Source organism: Equus quagga, chromosome 11 (genome assembly GCF_021613505.1).
Source record: "Equus quagga isolate Etosha38 chromosome 11, UCLA_HA_Equagga_1.0, whole genome shotgun sequence".
In the NCBI taxonomy this organism is placed as follows: domain Eukaryota; kingdom Metazoa; phylum Chordata; class Mammalia; order Perissodactyla; family Equidae; genus Equus; species Equus quagga.
In genome coordinates, this window is record NC_060277.1 from 69,618,470 (window position 1) to 69,642,455 (window position 23,986).

Sequence of the window (23,986 nt, forward strand, 5' to 3'; positions counted from 1 at the left end):
GGCCAGTTATTTTGTAGAATGTTCCTCAACTTGAATTTGTGTGATGTTTCCTCATGACTAGATTCAGTTATGCATTTTTGGCAGGAATGTCATAGAAGTGAAGTTGTGTCCTTCTACGTGCATCATATCAGGGGGCACATCACGTTGATTTGTCCCACTACTGGTGCTATTTCCTTTTGTAATTAATAAGTATCTTATGGGGAGGTGCCTAGAGATTATGTATGTATCCTATTTAACATCCATTCATGATTCTTACCTTAATCAATTATTATTATTTTGATGGTTTGATAAAGAAATTAAAAAAAAAATTCCACTGATAAAATGGGTGAGGAGAAATGATTTGGTGTTAGGTTAGATGCACAGATGTTTCCAGAGTGTGAGTTCTAGCTGGGAGCTTAGGTGGCTTAATCCTGCTCTCTTACTGGGTTCGCTATATTAACAACAAAACTAAGAAAATCTGCTGCAAACTGTTGACCCATTCAGACAGAGCTCCAAGCACTGACGTCTGCAGACTGCATCTCCCTTCTCCAGGAAGTAGGAGGTTTCCTCTCTAGCTCTGGGCTCCCATCCCACCGCCAGGCCATGGTAACAGTCCTTGCGTGAAGTTGCCCAGGGGGTCGCAGGCTGCTGGGGAGATAAAGGCAGAGAGTCTCCAGTTAAGGAGCTGGCTGTGTTTCCATCATAATAAAAAATAGACCCAGCTCCTTTAGAAAATTCGATTTTTCAACCCAAACTGGGGCTTTTCAACCTTGATGGGGTCTTTAGGACCCAATGGGACTTTCTGAATTCGTTTGTTTTAGTGTAGGCAAGATTGCAAGGGGAACATTTAACCCACAGAGGAGACCAGCCATGGAAACAAAGACCTTGCAGGGCTGGACCTTGACAATATTTGGCTAGGTGTCCCCATTCCTGCCCCTGCTGTTCCTGCCTCTGCTTGAAAGCAAGCTTTTCTTCACGTAGATTTTCCTCCCCCAAATGTTCTAAGTAGTGAGTTGTGAATGTTGCTGCTTAATTCTCATGATATGAATGTGACGGGCACTCCCACCATTCCACGGTCAGAGGCCTGACTCCTGGTGTACCTATGCTGTAGGGCCAAGCACACCCCGCCCCTGACTGTCTTCACAGGACAGATCAAGGAATGTCGCAGTCACAGCTCTCTCCTCCGGCCGTGTGGACACAACCCCAGCCTGTCAGCCTCCTCCTCCCTGTAACTGCACTTCTCAGAGTCAGCAGGAAGGACAGGCGTGTCCTGAGGAGAAGATCCTACGGGAAGGCTGCCGGGGATGGCGTCCCTGGGCTGACCCTGCCCCTCTGTCTGGTTGCAGCTGCCCTATGAGAAGGCCTGCAGGAATAAGCTGTTTTGCATCGCTGAGCTACAGTTGGCCATCACCACCTCTCAGTGAGTTGGATGCAGTCATCATGGTTTCTTCAATTATCCTCCTCCTGAAGGCTTACCGGGGCAAACCCTTCATCAGGACTGATTGCTCACCTCTTCCCCCTTCCCTCAGGGCCCACGAAGGGCTTTTGCATTTACTATCTCAGTGTCCTCAGCCACCCTATGAGGGAGGCAAGACAGATTTGTATTCCCATTTTATAGATTAGGAAATAGACTCAGTGGATCAGGGCCCCCGTGGGGTCACAGTGGTCGTTTGGTGGATGTGGACCCAGGTCTCTTGACATCATGGACAATGCTATTTTCATAACCCAGTGTCTCTCGCTCTCAGGACTGTCTCAGTTAGAGGGAACTTCTTCCCTGGCTCACCTCTTAGCCAAATTAATTAATTCACTGAATATATATATGGAGCATCTACTCTGTGCCAAGCACCGTAGGTGCTGGAGATTCATCAGTGAACAACATAGACAAAAAATCCTGCCCTCCTGGTGCTTTTAGCAGGAGAAGGTGATGAGTAAATTCTATGTTGAGATGTACTATGAAGAAAAATGAGGCAGGGAAGGTGGGAGGGTGTGCTGGGTGGGGGTGGGGCTGCAGTTTTAAATAGAGTGGTCAGGGAAGGACACAGTGGGACGGTGACATGTTGGTACACACAGGAGGAGATTGAGGAATGAACTGTGTGGGTGTCTGAGAGAAGAGTAACTGCCAGTGCCCCAGGTGGGAGTGTGCCTGGGGTTGGGGGATGGCCAGGACATCAGAGTGGCTGCAGTAGAGGGAGGGAGGGGGATGGTCATATGGGGCTCCAGGGGCCCTCCACAGGGCTTTTACTGTGAGCTGGGAAGCCAGAGGAATGACATGATCTTGCATTTTAACAGGGTCATTCTTGCGGCTGTGTTGAGAATAGGCTGTGGGGGCAAAGGTGAAAGCAGGGAGATAGTAAGGAGCTACTGTAATAACTCGGGTGATAAGTGATGGGGACTTGGGCCAGGCTGTTAGCAATGAAGGTGGTTATATTTTGAAGTCAGAGCCCACAGGATTTGATGACAGATTGGATGTGGGGAGTGAGAGAAAGAGAGGGGTCTAAGGAGTCTTCCAAGGTTTCAGCCTGAGCATCTAGAACTGTGCTGTCCAATAGTAGCCACTAGTCACATTTGGCTGTTTAAATTTAAGTTAATTAAAATTAAATAAAACTACATTTTTGGTTCCTCAGTTGTACTAACCACATTTCGAGTGCTCAGTACCCACATATGGCTAGTGATATTGAACAGCACAGATACAGACCATTTCCATTACTGCAGAAGTTCTGTTGGACCACAATGAATTCTAGCATGGTGGCGAGGCCAAGAACTAAATTGGGAAAGCCTTTGGAATAACGGTTTTGGAAGGCAGGTGGGAAGAGATCATGAGTTTGCTTTTGAACATGTGGTGAAAATGCCCTCCCTGGCTTCTAGCGCTGTGTGTGTAACACGGTACTGATGGCCAGTTGGCCGGAGTTGGCATCTATGGGGAAGGATGTTGCTCCCTGAGTCCTGGTAAGCCCTCTCATAGACATTTGCAGACTTGTGTTTCAGATGTGGGTGGCTTAGCGCTGATCATCTAAATCACTAAGGATCCAATTCAAGACTTTCGAGTGCTTTGGAATCCAGCCTAACCAGCAGATGCAGCTGCTTCCAACAGGGAATTAATTACAGCCAAGAACCACCCTCCCAGCCAACTCCTTGTGAAAGAGATACAGCACACACAGCTGGCCCTACATCACCCCCTAGTGTACAGAGCAGGCAGCCTCTTCTTTTTTCAAAAGTAGTATTCAGTCTAATTATTAGCATCCAAATGTCTCAGTGGTTTTCGACCTTTTTGTGGACATGGATGTTCTAAAGAATCTCAGGCGAACTGCAGCCCTTTGTCCCTGGAAGACCACATGTGCATACATCAGTGTTTGCATTCCAGGCCCTCTGAAACTGTCCCTGGCCCTCAGGTTAAGAACCCCTGTTAAATAGCCCAATGACTCTTAGATCTCTCTCCTGGGCTCTAGAACAGTATATCCAACTGACATTTCAACATCTCTCCTTGTCATCCTATGGGCACCTTTCAGCCTGTCCCAGACTGAACTCCCTGGTCAGCTCCCACCCTCTAGCCTTCCTCCTGTGTTCTCTCCCTCCTGAAGAGCACCACTCGGTCATCCAAGGTGGAAACACAGGACTCATCCTTGACTCCTCTTTTTTGCTCTGCTTGCATTATGGCCTTTCTATCTTTGGTTTCTAGCCCTTCTCTCCATCCCCACTACACTCTCTTCTTTCAGAAATGTGCCATCTCTCAGATGGATTTCCACAGGCTCTGTCTCTGTCCTCTCTCCCCCTCCAATCAATCTTTTTCTCAACTGATCAAAACAAACTGAAATCTCACATTGATGTAAACTATTATGAACTCAATTAAAAAAAAATACAACAACAAAACACACGTCACATTACTTCCCAGAGCTGCATGTTCCATCTTTGAACATTTCAGATGGTTAGATGGTCATCTTCGTATCAATATGTTTTTCTGTAGATCTCAATTGCTGATAGAGGTTCTGTACTCTGGGGCCCCACAGTACTTCAGCGGACAGACGGCAGGAAGCTCTCACGAATCCCCCAGTCTCCTCTTCTCCAGGCTGAACAGACCCCTGTTTTAAACCACAGTCTTTAGATTGGAAGGGCCTGAATGATTTTGTGGGTGGGAAAGCTGAGGCCAAGAAAGGGGCAGGGACAGTGTATGTCTCACTGATCCTCAGTGCTGAGCAGCATAACTGACACAGGGAAAGTGCTCCATAAATATATGTGAAATGAATGAATTTGTGTAGTGAAGTACCTTGCCTAGGGTCACAGTGAATCGGTGGTAGAAAGAGGATTTAGATTCCAGCTCCCAACTCCCTTTTGAGACTGCTAGACCTCCGGCAAATTAGTTAGCCTCTCCTGGCTTGTCTCCTTCTCTGTGAAATGCAGAGTAACTGTACTCTTTCAGAGGGTTGTTATGAGGGGTAACTGAGCATGTGAAGCATTTAGCACAGTCCATGTCACATGGTGCGCACTAAGGAAATATTTGGTAGCCATGACCGTCTCACACAGCGGCTGAGGTGGGTATGGCAGTCCAGGTGTTTGCTTATGTTCAGGGGAAGGAAATCTAGACCAAATGTATCCTCTGGGCAGTTTATCTAAGAAGTTAGTTAAGAATGTGCTATTGTATTTACAGCTGAAATAAACTGGTAACACTTATCTATTTTCCTACCCTGTGCAGGCAGGAATTGGTGGTGGGTCTCACAGAGGAGCTGACCATGAACATTAGCCTGATTAACTCTGGGGAAGATTCCTACATGACAAGCATGGCTTTGAATTACCCCAGAAACTTACACTTTAAGAGGATACAAAAGGTAACTATGACGGCAGTTTTGGAAACATGCCACTCCTGGCATTCCCTCCCTGCATAGCTGCTTTTCTATGGCAACCTCCTAACTGGTCTTCTTGCCTCAGCCTCATCCTGGCCTGTCCAATAAACGATTATTAACTAGATGAGTCCCCTCCAATCCAACTACATGCCATGGATCCAGTCATGCCATTCTACGCCTTCAAAACCTTCAGGGCTGCTGTTCTGCTACCCAATCACCCCTCCCTGCCTGCGGCCTCTCTTCACCACGGTTCTGGAAGAGAAATCATCTCTAATAAAGTGACTTGGACTAGGAAAGTAAGAGTCTGCCCTGCCATTCATCAGCCTGGGATCACAGACACAAAGTCAGCTGCAAGAGAGTAGGAAACAGTATTTCTCCCAAGGACATCCTGCAGCTGCAAAGTATCATACCACTGAGAAATTTTCTTCTCTAAAATCAGAAGTAATCGGAAACTGCTGTTTGGAGTTACATCTGTAATTATGAAACCATCTCACTCTTGACTGGAGACGCTGAGTCACTTTGACAAAGAGAAGTCGTCTCAATTTCCATCTGAAGTGTGGAGCTTCAGATGAAGCATTTCTGGACACAACTTTCTACATCCATCTTAACTTAGTAGTTTGCAGGGAAAGGGGTCCCTGGGTCCAGACCTGATGTTGAGTGACCCTTTTACACACAGCCCGGCTTTACTTTGAGCCTATCCCAACACTGCTTCATTTACATTTCACTGGAACTGCACCCTTCCCCAGAATCCTTTCATATCTCTGTCTTTTCTTTTCTTTGGTGACACACCACAGTGCAGTTTTCCTCATTGTAAGGAGTCAGTACACCTGGCTTTGTCAAACTGCAGCTTTGTCCGTGGTGGTCTCAGGCCGTTTGGGCTAGGACAGCATCCATTATATGAAAAGAACGAAACTGTCTCCTAAGCATCTAGAATGGAACTAGTGGTGCACTATCCTTGGGAGAATTAAGAAAACAGTCACTCAAATAAATTTCTGTATTCAGTGGGGCAGAAGAGGAACCATGGTTGAGAAAGCCTGCATGGCAGAACTTGGATTTATGCTGGCCTTCCAGCCCATCCCAGTAGGTTAAATTGGCAGCGGTCTGAGCCCCAGTTCGAATGTCTCCTTCCCCAGGAAGAGTCCCCCTAGTTGGAATTCACCTCTTTCTCTACTGCTTTTCTCTGTACCTCTCACAGAACCACTCCTTAAGCCTTGTATTTAAATTCCTCAACTGTTTACTACTGAGCCTGTCTGCCCACCTCAGAGGAAGACAGGAACCAAGTCTGATTGATTTGTGTCCCCAGCTCCGGGCAGGGTGTCTGGCACATGGAAAATCAGTGAGTGTTTGTTGAATTCGTGTGAGGAAACTGCTCCCTTTTTTGACCTTTAAGAACAGTGTCTTCTGTGTTAACAGCCTCCTTCTCCAAACATTCAGTGTGATGACCCCCGGCCAGCTGCTTCTGTCCTGGTCATGAACTGCAGGATCGGTCAGCCTGTCCTCAAGAGGGCGTCTGTGAGTCTGGTTTGATTGGTGGACTCGTCTCTACCCTGGAGTTGGAACCTTCTTCCCGGTCTCATCTGAATCTCAGCTGTGGTCCCCACACTTCCCTTTACTGTACAACCCATAGCAGTGCTTAGAACTGCCAGGTTTGCTCTGAAAGTAGGGGGTCGGGAGTGGGGGATACGGCCTCGACAAACCGTTGGCTCACCCCAGTATGGCAGAGTGAAGCTGGGGGTAGGATGGAAGGAACATCAGGCTTAAAGTTACTAGTCCTGAGGCGAGTCCCTGATCTGCCACTGACCGTCTCTGTGCTGCGGGAAATTTCTGGAGTGGCTTCCTCACCTGTAAAATGGGAATAATGCTGTCTTCCCTGCTTACTCCGTATTGATATCGTGAGGCTTACGTGGAGTAGTGGACGTGGAAGGATGCTGTGCTACAAAAATATGGGGAATATGAATTTTGCTTCCTACGCCCGTTTAGTTAGCAGGAAGCGTTGGAATTGTGAGAGGTATAGAGAGGAATCACATGACCTTCTTTTTTTTTAATAGGCAAACTTTTCAGTAGTTTGGCAGCTAGAGGAGAATGCCTTTCCAAACAGGACAGCCAACATCACTGTGACAGTCACCAAGTAAGTAGTGCCCATGTCACAGCAGGTCCAGGCTGTGGCCCTGGAAGAAATCTCCCTCCCATGAGCATGTGCAAGAGCTATGGCTCCCTCACTGCCCAGGAAGAGGAACCTCGGTGAGCCCACAGAAGTCATCTGTGCCCTGGCACTGACTTGGCTTTCACTTCTTTTTTTTTGGAGGAAGATTAGCCCTGAGCTAACATCTGCTGCCAATCTTCCTCTTTTTGCTGAGGAAGACTGGCCTGGCCCTGAGCTAACATCTGTGCCCACCTTCCTCTACTTTATATGTGGGACGCCTACCACAGCATGGTGTGCTAAGTGGTGCCATGTCCGCACCTGGGATCCGAACTGGCAAACCCCAGGCCGCCAAAGCGGAACGTGTGAACTTAACTACTGCGCCACCAGGCCGGCCCCGGCTTTCACTTCTTGTTAGCAAGGATATTTAAAACATTCTTTTATTGACACACAAAGTAAAACTATGGCATTGTCTGATAGAATGAGCCTTGGACTAGAGTTCTAATTCTGGTTCATTTAACTTTGGAGAAGCTCTGTCATCTGCAAAACTTCTGCTTGGGGGTAGGGTGGGGTATGGTGTTGGGAAAGGGTTGGCAAATGGGAGTGACTGTGCCCCCAGGGGCAATGCCTGGAGACATTTTTGATTGCCACAACTTAGGGGGGCTGCTACTGGGATCTAGTGGGTAGAGGTCAGGAATGCTACTAAACGTCAGACAGTATACAGGACAGCCTCTCACAAGGAATTATCTGGCCCCAAATTTCAATATCATCAACGCTGAGAAACCCCTTTAAAATGAATGTGTCTCTGACTCTTCTAGCGAGTCTTCTGCACTCTAATTGCTTATCTCCAAGAGTCTTTTCTTATCTGACCCTCAATGACCCTGGGAAGCCAAGGGACAGAAGCAGCTGTATGTACAAAGCAGGTGTGCTGTCAACTGATATTCTTATTTCCTAGTTCCAATGAAAGAAGGTCCTTGGTCAGAGAGACCCACAGCCTTCAATTCAGGCATGCCTTCATTGCAGTTCTTCCCAAGTAAGTACTTCCAAGGGGCCAACCCCTGCGGGACAGCTTCAGGCATTCTCTCTTATGGATGGAACTGGTGGTCAGAGTGGATGTGGGTATTGCCCTTCCCTGAGAGGAGGCTGCTTAGAACCCAGTCTCCCACTGATCTCTAGGGCATGAACAGTTGGGTCCTGTTAGTAATCAAAGGAGGAGCAGGGCCAACTGGTCTTGCTACAAAAGGGTACTGACGTGATGCTAAGGAGGGAAGAGAGACTGCGGGACTGGGAAGAAAGGAAGGAGAAAAGTAAGGCCACTCTGAAGAATGACAGACACAGAACCAGCCCAAATATACAGAATCCAAATATTCCACCTGATCCCAACTGCCCTACCACCACTTTACATTTTGATATTCAGCTTTGACTCCTCTTAAGGATCTCGTGCCCTGTCCTAGTGTATCCAGTTGGTAGCATTCAGGTTCATTTAAACCGACAAAGGGCCCTTGAGGCCTAACGCATCTTCTCAATTGCAGACCATCAGTGATGTACATGAACACAAGCCGGGGACTTTCTGACCACAAAGAATTCCTCTTCAATGTAAGTGCTTAGTGCTTATCACTGTAAAGCCACAGGTGGCAAAGCCACATCAGCTTTGACTTCCCAGTCTCTGATTTTATTTTGCAGATACATGGGGAAAATCGTTTTGGAGCCAAATTTCAGCTGCAAATTTGTGTTCCCATCAAATTACAAGGTATCCAGCTTGTAAGAGTGAAGAACGTGACAAAGACTCAGGTACTTAGAGGCAGTTCTTTACTCTATAAAGATCACATCTCTTTCCAGAGGGACTATGGATTCTCAAAGGCATAAAAACAAGATTAGTTAACGTGGGAACACTTTAGGAGTAAATCACCAAAGTCACATTCAGAAAAAAATATCAACCACTCAGCTCTTAATGCAACATTTCAATTTTCCTTCCCTTGATGAAAAATAGGCAAAAATTCAAACCTTTTCAGTAGCCATGGAGACATTTATTTTCCCTTTGGAAATCAACCAATTCTGCTTCTCTTTGTGATTGGCAAATGAATTTGATAAGCATGTGGCCTTTCCTGTACTTCTCCCTATAAACTGTCTACCGTCTTTCTTTCCTCTCTCCCTCCAGTCTGTCTCTCTTGGTCTCTGTTTGCTAACAGCCTCTTTGCTCTCAGTTGACTCCTCATCTGTAGTGTGGTTCCCAAAGCCAGCCTCATGGTCCCTACAGCAACAGGCTCTCAACAGTACGACAGCTGAGGCCTTGGGCTTTCCTGAGTCTTTTCTTTGTTGCTCAGGCTGCATAAAGTGTCAAGGCTCAAAATGAAAATATAGAAAGGAATTTACAGAACAGACTGACAGTTAGAAAGAGGGCTTATAAGTTGTAAGCACTTGTTCTCGTGTGTAGTTTATTTTTTAAGAATATTTGTTAAGTTTAAACATTTCAAGAAACATTTCAGTTTCCACTTGGAAACAAAATTCTTGTTTGAAAAGCTGATTGGAAACATGTAAGAATGGGAATCCCACCCCGCTCTGGGGATGGAGATTGGAAACAGCCCCAGGGGCTTCCAGACCAGTACCTTCTCAGTTTGCGCCAGTGAGGCCCCTTCGGCTTACTTAAATAGACTGTGTTGGCAGAGCAGGTCAGTGGCAGAGCTGAAGTCCAGCATCGTCCTGTGGAAATGCTGGATCTTTTTCCTTATTTGCTTCATGGCAGGGGTGTTACGCTTCGTCTTGAAGGTCATTTGATTCAGAATCTTATCTGTGAGGTAATGCAGCCAGAGTACATTATTATAAGGGTGGTACTCACCCCAGCAGTTGTTGTTCTCCTTTCTCATTAGCCTGTAGATCTCAAACTGGTAGTCACCTTCACCTGTAAATAGGTCCTCATCCATGGAAATGTCACAGAAAACCACGATCCCATCCCGCTCCAGGCGTGACAGGGTGTAGTCAATGATGCTCACTTGCAGCCCACAGGTGGGGATAGCGCTTGTCTTCCCGTTGAGGGTGTAATGGAGCTCTTTGAGGCTGGTTTTCTTTAAGAGCACGTTCCCCCAGTGTAAGTCCCGGTGCTCAAAGTGCAGTGAGGCCTCTGCCACTGCGAGGGAGGCAGTGATCTGGTGTAGAATGCTCTTTGCAGTAGCCAAGGAGGACAGCTTCTTTCTCATTTGCTCTAAGTCAATCCCTCCAAACTCAAATTCCAGCACAATGAAGAGCTGGTCTTCCTCAAAAAAGTCAGGCCGGTCATTTGCAGACCCTTTGGTTGAGTTATAGTGATCCCAGGCTCTGAGGAGCAAGGGAGGGTAAGATCCTTGAACACAGTGCACCGAGTTCAACCCAATGAAGCCTTCTGTGCGGTTGCATACCTCATCCGACAAGAGGCTCAACTCTTTGGAGATGATGATCTCTGGCAGGATTTCCTCGAAAGTTTTCTGATGGGCTCCATTGACTAAATCCGGTCCTTCGATGGCAATGATTTTTAGGGCTACAGGTGTGTTGTTAGCAGTTGTTTGAAACACTTCGCCAAACACCCCTTCCCCAATCTTCTCACAGCATTCCAATTTTTCTGAGGAAAGGCAATAGCTAAAGGGGAGAGGGCCTTCCTGATTGCATTCCCCATAAACCTTTTCAGCATCAGATGCCTTTTTGTCTGCGACAGGTAGTGTCTTTAAGGGGGTTAGCAAATACATGGAAGAGGAGTGCCAAGGGGACAGAACACTGTTCGTTTTGTTTGTGACAGGAGGGTTTGAATATTCTGATATGAGGGACCCAGAGAGAGAGCTGGCAGTGGTGTAGCTGCTGCACACTTCTGACACAGCAGTCACGATCTTCTTCTTGTGCAAACTGAGGGAAGCCCTGGCTTTGGTCCAAGCGCTTGCATCCTGTAAATGAGTCAGGTCCTGGGTGAAGAATGAATCTTTTTCTCTCTTTTGGCCCCCTTTAAACTGCTGGTAATGGAGGAGGGAGGTGTTCATTGTCTCCTGATGTTTCCTTTTCCGGCTTGGCCGAGTTCTCTCAGGCCTGTTGAATGCCCCAGGTCCAATACAGCCCTTGTCACCATTGGCCTCATTGTATTCTATGTGGACAGTCCCTTGAGACCCAATCTCTTGACAAGAGTCCTGGTCTGTGGCACTCTTTTCGCTGATGCTTGATAAGCCCGGGCCCTCCAGCCTCTTGCCGACCAGTTCCCTTTCATGGCAGGTCTCCCTCATATTCTTCCCATCTGCCCCGAACTCAGAATTCTCAGGGTTTCCTGAGTCCACAAGGCTAAAGAGAGCTGACCTGAGGCTGGCACGGGCTTGGTGGGTCAACCTGGTGAACCTGCGTCCTGGTGCTGCCTCCGGGGAGCAGGGGAGAGGTGCGTGGTCCAGGGAGGCTGCTGGGGGGTGGAGGCCGCTCGCGACTTCAGAGGCTGCGTCCGGAGAGGCGGAGGGGCCGGTACTGATGACACTGTCTCCTGGCTCTGGGGACCCAGGGCCGGGGCCGGGAGAGGCCGGAGAGCTGTACAGGGAGGCGCTGATGCCCAGCTCGCCGCCGTGCCCGGGCGGGCTGCACGCACTGAGGTCCGGGCTCAGGCGGCCCGGGTTGCCGCTGGGGAAGGGCGGCGGCCGGAGCGGGCCGCAGGGGGTGCTGCACTTCTGCGGGGGCCGAGCTCGCAGCCTCAGGCGGCGCGGGGTCGCGATCGGGCTCAGGCCGTCCGTGCAGGTTCGCCGGCCAGCGCGCCTCCGCCGCGGGCCCACCGGGCTGCCGGGGAAGTCGGGGTCGTCCGGGTCGTCGGAGGCCACATACCGCGAGCGGCCGCCGCCGCTGGTGTCGGTGCTGCTGCCGCTGCTGCTGAAGAAACGCTTGCGGTCTTGCGGAGGGAACCACTGCGCGGCTGCCCGGCCCGGCTGCCGCCGCGGACCCCCGCCGCCGCCGCCGGCAGCCCCATACGTTCGGAAGAGCCGACTCCCGGGTCGCGGGAGTGACGCCGCCATGGCCGGCACCCGCCAAGCAGTTCAAATGCAAACATCGCGAGACTTCCTCGAGACCCGGACGCGCCCGCTGGCCCGCCTGCCCGCCTGGTCCTAGCGCCCGGCCTCGCGCATGCGCATCGCCACTAGGCTCCCGGGGACCTGGGAAAGGGCCGTTAACCGGGCGACTGGTTTTCCTCATTGTGTCCTGGGCATGCCTCTCGTTTCAGGCTTACACTGTGTGCAGCCAGAGTCAGCAGGGCGCTTGTGGGAGCGATCCGGTTCAGGTGAGCGCGGCCGTCCAGAGAGGCCTAGTGAGAGAGCAGGGTCTGTAGCGGGTGACACGAGACGCCCCGGTACCACTCTCTGAGGTTTCCCCTGAAAGCACGTGCGGGGCGGCACCCAGGCCCCTCCTTAGCCTCTTCACTGGGTCACGTTTGTCAAGGTTGCGGTGTCGCTTGAGCCAGGGTGAGCGCTGAAACCGCTCACACCCTCTGTTCTGGGACCTTAAGCTGCTCTGTGTGCTAAGTGGTAAACTTTCTAGCTTTTCGCGTTAAGGCGCAAAGGATGTGATCTGCCAGCTGCAAGACAAAGGCCATCCGTCAAGAGGCAAGACGGTAGTAGAGAAAGGGCTTTTACTCAGCAATGAGCTAGCTGATGAGCCAGCTGATAGGAATCTAGCATCCTAAAGAACCATCTTAATGGGGTACAGAATCTTGAAGCAGTGATATAGGGCTAGTGGGCTATAGAGGAGGGCTCAGGAATGTTGACTGCCTGGCATTGCAGACGGGGAGTCACCACACCAGACCTTTCAGCTGTCATCAATGATGGATACCAGTATAGAATCTCTGTCCGGCGGTCCTTATGTTCCTAAGGAACTCAAAAGAACAAAGTTATTGTCTTACTGCAACTGGAAGGTACACACCAGGGGCCATAAAATCTACAGAGCATGTATGTCTCCTGGAGGGTACATATCCAACTGGGTTAGTTAATCAGAGGTCATTCAAAGTTACAATGTAGCTTCCTTTCTATAACATGGCTTCCCTTATGTCAACCTTGTATTGAGCCAGTATCAAAGGTGTTGTGCTAACTAGACTTTCCTTTTCCAGAGTGTGGAGGAATGGCATTCAGTAAGCTGTGCCATCACTTCGGATAAAGAAAATGTCACTGTGGCTGCAGAGCTCTTCTTGAGTCAATCCGAGCAGGTACTTGAGACTGAAATGCTCCAGATTTGATTGTCCTGCTGCTCACAGGCTTCTTCTCTAGAAAAGGTGATAACATCTCAAATAGAGCAGTGCAAAACAGGTCTCTTGATCCACCTTCATCCCCAGCCTGTTCCTTACCTAGTTACTCAGGGTAACTTACTCCAGTTACTTACTAGGAATTCTAGGAATTACTTGTAACTCCTCCCTTTCCTACTTCCTCCTATCTATTCCAGCAGCAAGCTCCGTCATTCCACTCCCAAAATATATCCTAATCCATTCCGTCTCCACCGCTCCTGTTGTAGTTTGGGCCACCACCTTTTGTCTGGGCTGTTACAGTAAACTTCTGGCTGCTCTTCCTGCCTCTGATCTTGCCATGCCCTCTACAAACATTCTTCACATAACATCTGTCTTTTAAAAGCAAACATTATGCCACTCCTCTGCTTAAAGAAAAAAAAAGTGGTTCTTGAATACACTTAAACTAAAATCCCTCCTTTTTCAATGGCCTGCAAGGCACTGTGTGACCTAGTCTGTGCTTCCTCAGCTTCATTCCTGGTACTCTCCTCTTCCCCGATTCTTATACTCCAGCTATTCGGTCCTTTCTGTCACTCCAGCTTGTCAATATTATTCTGGCTACATGACCTTTGTACTTGGTGTTTCTTCTTCAGGACACTGCTCTTCCCCCAGATATTCCTGTGTGGTTTCTGCTTATCTTGAACTCAGATGTTACTTTCATAGAGAGGCCTTTCCTGATCACTCACTCGACACTGGGAACTGTGATCTAGGTTAATGCCTTGCAGGTCCAGGTGACAATGAGGAGCTCTGAACTGAAGAAGTAGCAATGGGGATGGAGAAAAAGGAACAGGTGCAAGAGGGACCTAAAACTAAAAAGAATTGTCAAGAACTGACTTGGGGCCGGAAGCTGGGTGGGGGGTGACACGAGGTAAAGGGTAAGGGGAAAGAAGTTGGGGAGTGACTGCAGGTTTCTTGCCTGGGTAACTTTGTTTGCTGATGCCATAAACTAGGCTGAGGAAGACAGGAGAAGGAGGATGCTAAAGGGATAGCTGGTGAGCGCTGTCCAAAAACAGTAAGTCTATGTCTAAAGTCTGTTTTGTTTTCCCCTTCATCTTACAGTTACTAAGAGATGTAACTGAACTGCAGATCCTCGGTGAACTATCTTTCGACAAATCTCTATATGAGGGGCTGAGTGCAGAGAACCACAGAACTAAGGTAGTCCCTGGCTGTTTTCTGGTTTTCTGGGTAGTGTCCTGGGAAAACTGTGCCTAGGCTTCGAGCCCCTGTTTGGGCACTCTGCTGCTGCCCTCTTCTGTTTTCAGGCTTATCCCCTCTAATCTAATCTTAACTCCGCCACCGACTGCCTCTGTGACCTGCTGCCTCAATTTTTCCATCTGGGAAATGAGGCAATTGAATAAGAGGCCTAAGCTGAGGAAGTCTAAGCTGAAATAACTAGGCTGGGATCAACAGCTATATAGCCTTTGATTTAAAAATGTATGGTTTTTAAAAAATTTCCTAGGTGAGAAATAATTTTTTTGTATACATTAACTCTCTTCCTAGTGTGTAGTGTCAGTGTTTAGTTACAGTATTAAACAGTTACAATACTCAGCAATGCATAATTCTTTTATAAGTCTCAGACTAAGTATTAGGACTCTTGGGATCCTTTTTTCAGAAGTATGACCACAAGCCAAACTGGCATCTGTGATCTATGGGCTAAATGCTGCGTGTGCTACCCTGAGTTGTCATTCTTGTTGACACTCGCCTAGGCCTGCTGCTGGCTTCAGAGATGACCCATCTGTGAGCTCTTGAGTGAGGCATGATCATTGCTGGAGGGAATGTCAAGAATGTGAGACTGGATTGGTAAATATTAGGTCCTCTGATTTCCTCCCTGGAGGAGGAGAAGGGAGCAGTTCTCTAGACATGTTGGAAATAACATTTCCTTTTATTTTTAAGTATTTCTAAGACAGAAAATAATATGGAAGAAAGAGAAATGCCCCATTATCCCACTGCCTAGATTTTTTTTAAATAGAAGTAATAGCAAGAAAACCTAAGCCTTACAGAAAGATACCAAATGAAAAATTATGGTTCCTTCACTCCCTTCTTCTCCTGCTCCCAATTCCCTCTCCCCAAAGGGAGTTACTGTTAGCAGTTTCTTATATGCACATTCTTCTTTTTTTTTTTTGAGGAAGATTAGCCCTGAGCTAACATCTGTGCCCATCTTTCTCTACTTTACATGTGCGACACCTGCCACAGCATGGCTTGCCAAGCGGTGCCATGTCCGCACCCAGCATCCAAACTGGCGAACCCTAGCAGCCGATGTGGAATGTGCGCAACTAACTGCTGCGCCACTGGGTCGGCCCCTGTGCACATTCTTAAATGACTTATGTATTTCCCCCTCTTACTTACCAGTGCTTTTATTTCTGTAGCATAGATTCCCCATAATTATTTTTCTCTCTTTAAATTCAATACCTTCAGTAAAGTGATAAGTAGTTTCTGGCAATAAGCACCTGACTTACAATGAACCTGTGAGTGTAAATAGCTGTGTATCCAAGCAATTTCAGCTGCAAGAAAGGACAAACTCCCGCTGCTGTACCATAGAGACGTCTGTTGTTTATCCAGTGAGGGGGGCGGACCAGGGCCCACGGCCTGACCCCTTTGAATCTTGCGCTCTGCCCTCTGGGTGTTGGTGATGCCTTCCCTCGTGGCCAGCACAAAGTTGCCACCTCTCCCAGTGCTACCTCTTCACGTGGCAGAATACAAAATAGGAAGCAAGAGGTCAGTAGCAAAAGGATTTTTTCTTCATGTGCCTTCCCTGTTCAGGAAGGAAAATTTTCCTAAAAACTCCCGACAGATATCTCCTTACATCCTACAGGTGAGACCTGGATCCCCTGTCCCTCACTGGCAAAGGAGGGTAGCTTTGTCATGAGGAGCTTAGAGCGGTCGGGTTGCTGACCCGAATCTCAAAGGGGAGAATGGCTGTTGGGTAGGCCACCACAGTGTCTGCCACAGGCAGTAGTGTCCTGTGTCCTGCTTCTCCCTTCACCTCTCCCAGGGCAGCTTTGGGCACTTTTGGAATCTGTGGGTTTAAAAGAGGAAAAAGGGAAGAAGCTTTGAGAAATAGGAGCATTTTGTCTACTCAGATCTGGCCTGTTACACCAGTGTCACCTTGAGACTTCCTTTCATCACTTTCTGAAACCCAGGATCTCGAGTCCTTTTTTTTCCCCCTACTTCACTCCTCCATAGAAGAAAAAACCAGCTCTCTTCCTGTTCTTCCTCCCTTTCTCTTGCTTTGCTCCCTCCCTGTTCTCAAGGTCAGGAACTTACTCCTACTAAAGTTTAGCTAGTATAAGTTCAATAGTTTCCAGAGGGTCAACCCAAGGAAGTAACCAGCATTTATAACTTCATTGGAAGAGGCCTTAAAGGTAAATTTGTCCAGCATCCCACCCTATACAGAAATTCTCCCCAAAGCATCCTTGACCTTGGTGCTTAAACACTTGCATGGAGAGAACTCAGTGTTTTGTGCAGGCAGAGAGGTCTCCATGGCCCTCTGCCCTTGCTTAAGTCCTGGAACATCTCTGGCCATGGTCTGTGTGCTGGCCACAGCTTGGGAGGGTCATATCTGGGTCTCACTTGGCAAGCCTGTCCCCTGAGCCTTCCAGCTGCGTCCTGTCAGTGAGAAGAGAGATTAGACTCCTGAAATTGAGAGAGCATGTAGACAGCAATGCTGGGGCTGGCTTCTAATGGAAGAGCTCCACAGGTGGTACACATGGATGCCATTTTGCATTTATTGTGTTTCTGAGGTAACATACACATTAGTCTGGTATAAGAGCAGACCAGTATCTTTATCATATATTTCATGTGGGAAAAATGTGTTATCAGACTTCAGGGCTTTGTGCAAGATCATAAAGAGCTGTCAGAACAGAGTTGGAAAGGACTTAGAGACCATTTAAAATGGGTCATCATTTTGAAGATGCTGAGCCTGGGGCTCAAGGACATATAGTGGCATAGCTGGATGTAGAATCTTGATTTTTCCGTCTCTCTCTGTTCTTTAAACCCTGGAGATCTGGGCTGGCCCATGGCCGAGTAGTTAAGTTCACGTGCTCCTCTTCGGCAGCCCAGGATTTCACTGGTTCAGATCCTGGGCGCGGACATGGCACCGCTCGTCGGGCCACACTGAGGTGGCATCCCACATGCCACAACTAGAAGGACCCAAAACTAAAAATATACAACTATGTTCTGGGGGGCTTTGGGGAGAAAAAGGAAAAATAAAATCTTAACAAAAACCTAGAGATCTTAATTCCTTGGGACCCTGTGTTACTGTCAGAGAATCTTTAACAGAAGGTCACAATCTCCTGACAGTCTTAGCTCTTCCAGATAAGAGACCAAAATAGTTTCTGTGAAGTATTTTGGTCACTAGATAATTTTGTCGTGCTCTGGTTTTTGGGTTTTTTTCCAGTTTTTGTTCTCTCTGCTTTTTGAGGATTCTATTGATATATCTAGCTCAGAGACTCTCTCCTCAGTCCTGTCCAGTCTACTGAGGAGCCCATGGATGGCATTCTTCATTTCTCTTACAGCGTTTTTGATCTCTTGCGTTTCTTTTGGTTTCTTTCTTAGGATTTCCATCGCTCCACTTACATTGGCCATCTGTTGTTGCATGCTGTCTACTTTATCCATTAGAGCCCTTAGCATATTCATCATAGTTGTTTTAAATTCCCAATCTAATAATTCTAACATCCTTGCCATTCTGGTTCTGATGCTTACTCTGTCTCGTCAAACAGTGTTTTTTGCCTTTTGGTATGCCTGGTAATTTTTTCTTGATAGCTGGACATAATGTACCAGGTAAAAGGAACTGCTGTAAATAGACATTTAGTAATGTGGTGAGGTGGGGGGAGGGGAAGTGTTCTCTTATCCTGTGATTAGGTCTCAGTCTTTTTTTTTTTTTCTTTTTCTCCCCAAGCCCCCCCAGTACATAGTTGCATATTCTTCATTGTGGGTCCTTCTAGTTGTGGCATGTGGGACGCTGCCTCAGCGTGGTTTGATGAGCAGTGCCATGTCCGCGCCCAGGATTCAAACCAACGAAACACTGGGCCGCCTGCAGCGGAGCGCGCGAACTTAACCACTTGGCCACGGGGCCAGCCCCTCTTTTTTTTTTTTGAGGAAGGTTAGCCCTGAGCTAACATCCGTGGCCAGTCCTCCTTTTCGCTGAGGAGGACTGGCCCTGAGCTAACATCCGTGGTCAGTCCTCCTTTTTGCTGAGGAGGACTGGCCCTGAGCTAACAACCATGCCCATCTTCCTCTATTTTTTTTATGTGGGACGCCTACCACAGCATGGCTTGATAAGCGGTGTGTAGGTCCACGCCCAGGACCTGAATTGGCGAACCTCAGGCCACTGAAGCAGATGCACAAACTTAACCACTGCGCCATGGGGCCGGCCCCAGGCCTCAGCCTTTTAAAGAGCCTATGCCTCTGTTCTGTGAACTTCACAACTGTTTCTCAATTTTTTTCAACCCCTTAGGTGGGACAGGATGGCTGGAGTGGGCTCAAGTTGGGTGTTTCCCTTCCCCCAGGTCAGTTAGGCTCTGATAACACCCCAGCAGGTTAGGCTCTGGTTAACTAGTTCCTTCTGAGGGCAGGCCTTGTTAGGAAGAACAGCGTGCTCTGGTTTACTTCAGAATGGTTTGTCTTCCCCTCCCCCTGCCCGAAGCATGAGGGCATTCTTCTCCAGGGTTTACTGTGGGAGCCTGGCGGAGCTCCTGAGGTAAATCTCGCAGTGATGTGGGGGCCCGAATGACGGGGTTGCCTGGAACCCTGGAATTCTCAGTCAACACTGAACTTCCAGCAGTTCCTCAGTCACGGTTCAGGTCTCCTACCCCGCACTGGCGAGCCTCTGCTCTCTGTGTCCGTCCATCTGTCTCTCTGCACTGGCAAGCCTTTTGGAAAGAGAGATTAGTGGGGGAAGAGGAGAGGAGACACATTTTTTCATTTTTTAGATACCTCTGTGCTGTTGTGAATTTACCATTTGCATAAGGCTAAAAAGAAAAAATGTTTCTTCAACTGTGGTGCTTGGAAGGAAAAAACAGATCAGGGAAACAAAACTCAATTCCAGAATTTATACATATATATATATATATATACACACACGCACACACACATATTCATGAATTTTATAAGTGGTAACAACAGAATTTCAAATCATCAATGAGCATTTCAATAAATGATAGAGAGACAACTGGATTCCTTTAAAAATAATATAGTTAGACTCAAGGTCATCAAGAAAACAGAAATCACTCTGGGTATTTCAAGAGAAAGGAATTGAATACAGAGTTAAGTTTCAAATTTGCTGAAAGGGCTAGAAAATAAAAACAGCAGTTGGTGTCACCCAGAGGTCAGGAGTTGCAGGAAGCTGCCACCATTGCTGGAGGCCACACTGTCATTCTGCTGCTCAGGGGCCTGCACTCAACTGCTGCCACCACCACCGCGAGAAGCAGCAGAGAGGCTTCTCCCACCTGCCCCCCTTCCAGCCTCATGCAAGTGCCTCTCACTAGCAAAACCTAAACGCGAAGCCCACTGCAAGGGAGTCTTGGAAATGCTTAAAGCCTTTCAGCCCCTGAGATATAGGAGAGCATGGATAAGCAGAGCAGGTGGTTAAGCATCTCAACAAGTAGTGCTGTGAAAATGAGTCATGCGTCTAGAAAAAACCCAGGGGAAATTCCCTAATTCACACCTTATACCCACACAAATTTCAGAAAAAGTTAAAATTTCTAAGAAACAATAATGAAAGCATCCAAATTAGATAAAGAAGACGGAGGGGTGGCAAGGATTACTTTCTACATTATATACTTCTGCAGCACTGAATTTTTTGCAGTGACTTTTATAATCCGTGAAAACAAGGATTGTTCCATGGTAGGGCTGGCAGTGGGGAGACATGGTCAAGTTTTAACAGCATGGGGCACAAACATAAAATAAGATACGAAGAGCAAAGCCAGCCTCTAACTAGGCCCTAATCTCTGTGCCCCCAACTCCCAGGCCAGGTTCCATCTCCTCCTGCGGACGGACGAGCGCTCTCTCCTGGTGACGGTATCTACTAAGGAACAAAAGTCTCCCTGAGCAATTCACCACACAGGAAGCCAAGTAAGGTCAGCGCTGCATATTAAATAGACATGTGCACACATGCAACGGAACTGAAAAACAGAACAAAGTCCTGGTCTTCTCTCCTCCCTAGTTTCTGCTTCAGCAACCTCTGTTTTTCTACTTTTTACATTTGTTCTCGGGGTGCTTTCTTGTGGCCTGATTTGAAATAATAGGCAACATCTTAGGATCTTGAAAATGCCAGACTAGGAATCACTTTCAACCAAGATGTATTTCATAGAACACTATTTCGGGAGACGTTAATAGAAATGCCAATAAAAAAGCATTCTTAAGCAAATAAGGTTGGGAAATGCTATATAACCTCCTCTTGGGGAAAAAAATATCACAACGTATATTATATTTGCACATTAAAGGCGCTTCTGCAAAGAAAACAGTTTAACGCTACTTAACACCAAATGTTTCCCAAGTTTATTTTTTGCATAATATACAGACACCTTTGGGACAACGTATAGTTAAAAATCAATATTCCACAAACATTTTGTTAGATTCTGCTCTAGATGATCCTAAAGGAAAAAGTAATCAACACCACACCACGTGTCTAGATCAAGGACTGGCTGACACTGTCTCCCAATGGATGAGAAAGCTGGTCCTAACGTTCTTCTGTGCGCAGATTCTCTGATTCCAGCTGGGCCTTCCTTATGCTGTCCAAGTTCAGTTGTTGGTATTTTCTTTTAAAAAAGCCACACTAAAACAAATGGAGAGGAAGCCCAATTACAGACCTAAGATATTCATCTGTTTTAGAAAACCATTTATCTAGCTGTTATCAAAATAGGCCCTGTACTCTGCTTCTCGCGCCTCCTCTGAATCTCTCCCTGATAATCCAGGCCTTCAAGAACCGTCCTGACGGCTGCCTTTCCCGGTGTTCCTTCCCCAGTCAGAAGAGCTCTTCCACCTCCCTCTGAATCCCCAAAGCACTTTGACCTGCTATGCTGAGGACAGAAAGACATCTAGCACGGCCTCCTACATCAAGAAACTCACATCTAGTAGGAAGAGAAAGAATTACGATGCAGTGTGACCAGTGACACTTGGAAGGGCTTCCTGGAGGCGGCTCACAGGAAAAGCACGTAACTCAGCTCAGAGGACTCAGGAATCTCTGGGATGAGTTTCAAGGGAAGAGTGTGAGCAAGGGGAAAAAGCCAGAAGGGCGGGGGGGTTGTGGACAGCCTAACTGCAAGCACAGAGACGCAAACCTATTGTGTTCAACATGTCTGGAGAAAAAGCAAGACTAAGGGCGGAGAGGGGTGAGGCAGAGACTGGAGGGTCTTGAACAGCAGTGAAAGAGTTTGAACATTAAAACAGGGCAAGGAAAGTAAAGGATTTAAACAGGGGAATGACGATCAGATCCGTTTATGAAAATTTCTCTGTACTCCAATACTTCAATTAGATTTTTACCTTTTTCAAACAGAAACTGACTATTCATTTGCCTAAACAAGTGTGTGGTTGAAGGAAGAGGGAAAAGTGGCCACAGGGCCGGGTGGCCGCTCTACATCAGCAGCTGTCTGTCCCAGGGAGCACCGTGCCCAACACCAGAGCCTTTAGGAACTTGAGAACTGACCTTGAATAGGACGACTATAATCACAATCAAAACCAGAAGGCCACCAACACTGCTTCCGATGACGACAGGCAAGGAGTAATACTCCTCATCTTTCAGGAAGATGACAGTGATCTAGAACAGGACAAAGAGATCATCCAGTAAGACGGGTAAGGCAAAGGAGAAAAAAACGCCACATGTTATTTTAAGGAGGAAAATATGAGAACTTGGCGACATTCTGTGTATTGATCAAGACTGATGACAGTAATGCAAAAAGCTGAACATTTCCGGATGCATCATCTAAAATTATCTAATGAGACTTCCAGTTCCCGGTTCCATGTGTAAGGAGCCTAGAAGGCACCACTCTGTGCTAACAAGTATCAAGCTAAACAGACAGCAAAAATCAACTCTTCTTGGATGCCTATGAGATGGCAGGACCCTCCAAACCGCTTCCCCCTAGACTGGAGAGACAGACGGGCAGACACAGAGAGCAGAGGCTCGCCAGTGCAGAGAGAAACACGGATGGACACAGAGAGCAGAGGCTCGCCAGTGCGGGGTAGGAGACCTGAACCGTGACTGAGGAACTGCTGGAAGTTCAGTGTTGACTGAGAATTCCAGGGTTCCAGGCAACCCCGTCATTCGGGCCCCCACATCACTGCGAGATTTACCTCAGGAGCTCCGCCAGGCTCCCACAGTAAACCCTGGAGAAGAATGCCCTCATGCTTCGGGCAGGGGGAGGGGAAGACAAACCATTCTGAAGTAAACCAGAGCACGCTGTTCTTCCTAACAAGGCCTGCCCTCAGAAGGAACTAGTTAACCAGAGCCTAACCTGCTGGGGTGTTATCAGAGCCTAACTGACCTGGGGGAAGGGAAACACCCAACTTGAGCCCACTCCAGCCATCCTGTCCCACCTAAGGGGTTGAAAAAAATTGAGAAACAGTTGTGAAGTTCACAGAACAGAGGCATAGGCTCTTTAAAAGGCTGAGGCCTGGGGCCGGCCCCATGGCGCAGTGGTTAAGTTTGTGCATCTGCTTCAGTGGCCTGAGGTTCGCCAATTCAGGTCCTGGGCGTGGACCTACACACTGCTTATCAAGCCATGCTGCGGTAGGCATCCCATATAAAAATAGAGGAAGATGGGCATGGTTATTAGCTCAGGGCCAGTCTTCCTCAGCAAAATAATAGTTAATAGTTTTCAGATATTCTTTCAGGATGTCCCTGTGCACATACCAGCATCAACTTCTCTACATGTGGATCAGATTGCATGTGGTTCCCTCCTTGCATTTTCATCTGAGACTTCAGAGGTCTTTTAGTACCACATGTGCAGGTCTCCCCCATTCTTTTTAACAGCCCTGTCATATGCTGTGTTATATTTACTTAACAAGTCCCCACAGGTGGATATTTAGGTGGTTGCCGTTTCTTTTCTTTCTTTATTAGAAAGAAGAGGTGTGGTGAACATCTTTAAACATGGATCCTTCCTGGCGTGCTTTTCAAGTGTGCTCTTGGTTAAGTTCCGAGCACAATTACTGGGCCAAAGGTTAGTGCATGTAAAATTTTGATAGACAATGGCAGCTCAACCTCCAAAAAGTTTTTCCCAGTTTACATTCCACTTAGAATATATGGAAGTGCCGCTGCTTGCCCTCGTCACCACTGGGCATCATCAAATTTTAACTGTTCTGCTAACCTGGTCAGTGTGAAAAATGCTATGCTGTTTTTGATACCAGTTTTCATTGTAACTTTGCAGTAAATTTTGATATCTGATAGGTCATTTTCATTCTTATTAAAAAATATTTATTGTATTCTTTCAGGTAGTTCTTAGTTTTTCAAATTCCCAAAGGAAACCCTGTGGGGTTTTAATTTAAATGTACAGATTAAGTTGGGGACAATTGTTTTCTTTACAGTATTGTCTTCCTACTCAGAAATGTGATGTTTCTCCACTTGCTGAGATTTTAAAAACACCCTACAGCAAGGGTTTATAATTCTCTTCAGAGGTCTTAATTAATGAAAACTTTTATTTTCACCCGTATTGTATATTTATTACTGCTACTGTGAAAAATATCTTTTCTCCCCCTGACTGATTATAGAGTTTGTATTTAGAACAATTGGTTATTTTGAATGTTATCCTTCTCTGGCCATCTCACTGAACTCTTTGTTTTTTA

General features: G+C 47.3%; 2 protein-coding genes and 1 long non-coding RNA gene across 4 annotated transcripts in view; 1 reads left to right on the forward strand and 2 right to left on the reverse strand.

Annotated features, from left to right (window-relative positions):
* Positions 1–14,492, forward strand: part of ITGAE (integrin subunit alpha E) — a 53,904-nt gene extending 39,412 nt beyond the window's left edge. Inside the window, exons 20-29 of one of the 2 annotated variants that reach the window (XM_046677851.1) lie at positions 1,326–1,399; positions 4,667–4,799; positions 6,228–6,326; positions 6,863–6,942; positions 7,910–7,987; positions 8,487–8,550; positions 8,638–8,745; positions 12,164–12,220; positions 13,043–13,138; positions 14,270–14,492. In XM_046677851.1, coding sequence (XP_046533807.1) covers positions 1,326–1,399; positions 4,667–4,799; positions 6,228–6,326; positions 6,863–6,942; positions 7,910–7,987; positions 8,487–8,550; positions 8,638–8,745; positions 12,164–12,220; positions 13,043–13,138; positions 14,270–14,422 — 942 coding nt within the window. In that variant the 3' untranslated portion in view covers positions 14,423–14,492. Of the gene's footprint in view, positions 1–1,325; positions 1,400–4,666; positions 4,800–6,227; positions 6,327–6,862; positions 6,943–7,909; positions 7,988–8,486; positions 8,551–8,637; positions 8,746–12,163; positions 12,221–13,042; positions 13,205–14,269 lie in introns of both variants that reach the window. The other variant, XM_046677852.1, reaches the window with a different exon arrangement.
* HASPIN (histone H3 associated protein kinase) lies at positions 150–12,075 on the reverse strand. The gene is made up of 2 exons (XM_046677853.1): positions 9,561–12,075; positions 150–624 (listed from the first exon to the last, which is right to left on the reverse strand). Exon 1 carries the CDS (start codon positions 11,955–11,957, stop codon positions 9,594–9,596), a length of 2,364 nt encoding a protein of 787 aa, XP_046533809.1. The 5' UTR covers positions 11,958–12,075; the 3' UTR covers positions 150–624; positions 9,561–9,593.
* A 6,192-nt stretch (positions 14,493–20,684) lies between the features above and the next one.
* On the reverse strand, positions 20,685–22,653 carry LOC124247957 (uncharacterized). Its single transcript, XR_006890863.1, has 2 exons — positions 21,855–22,653; positions 20,685–20,984 (listed from the first exon to the last, which is right to left on the reverse strand). It is a non-coding gene; the product is annotated as an uncharacterized LOC124247957 (long non-coding RNA).
* Positions 22,654–23,986: the final 1,333 nt, after the last annotated feature.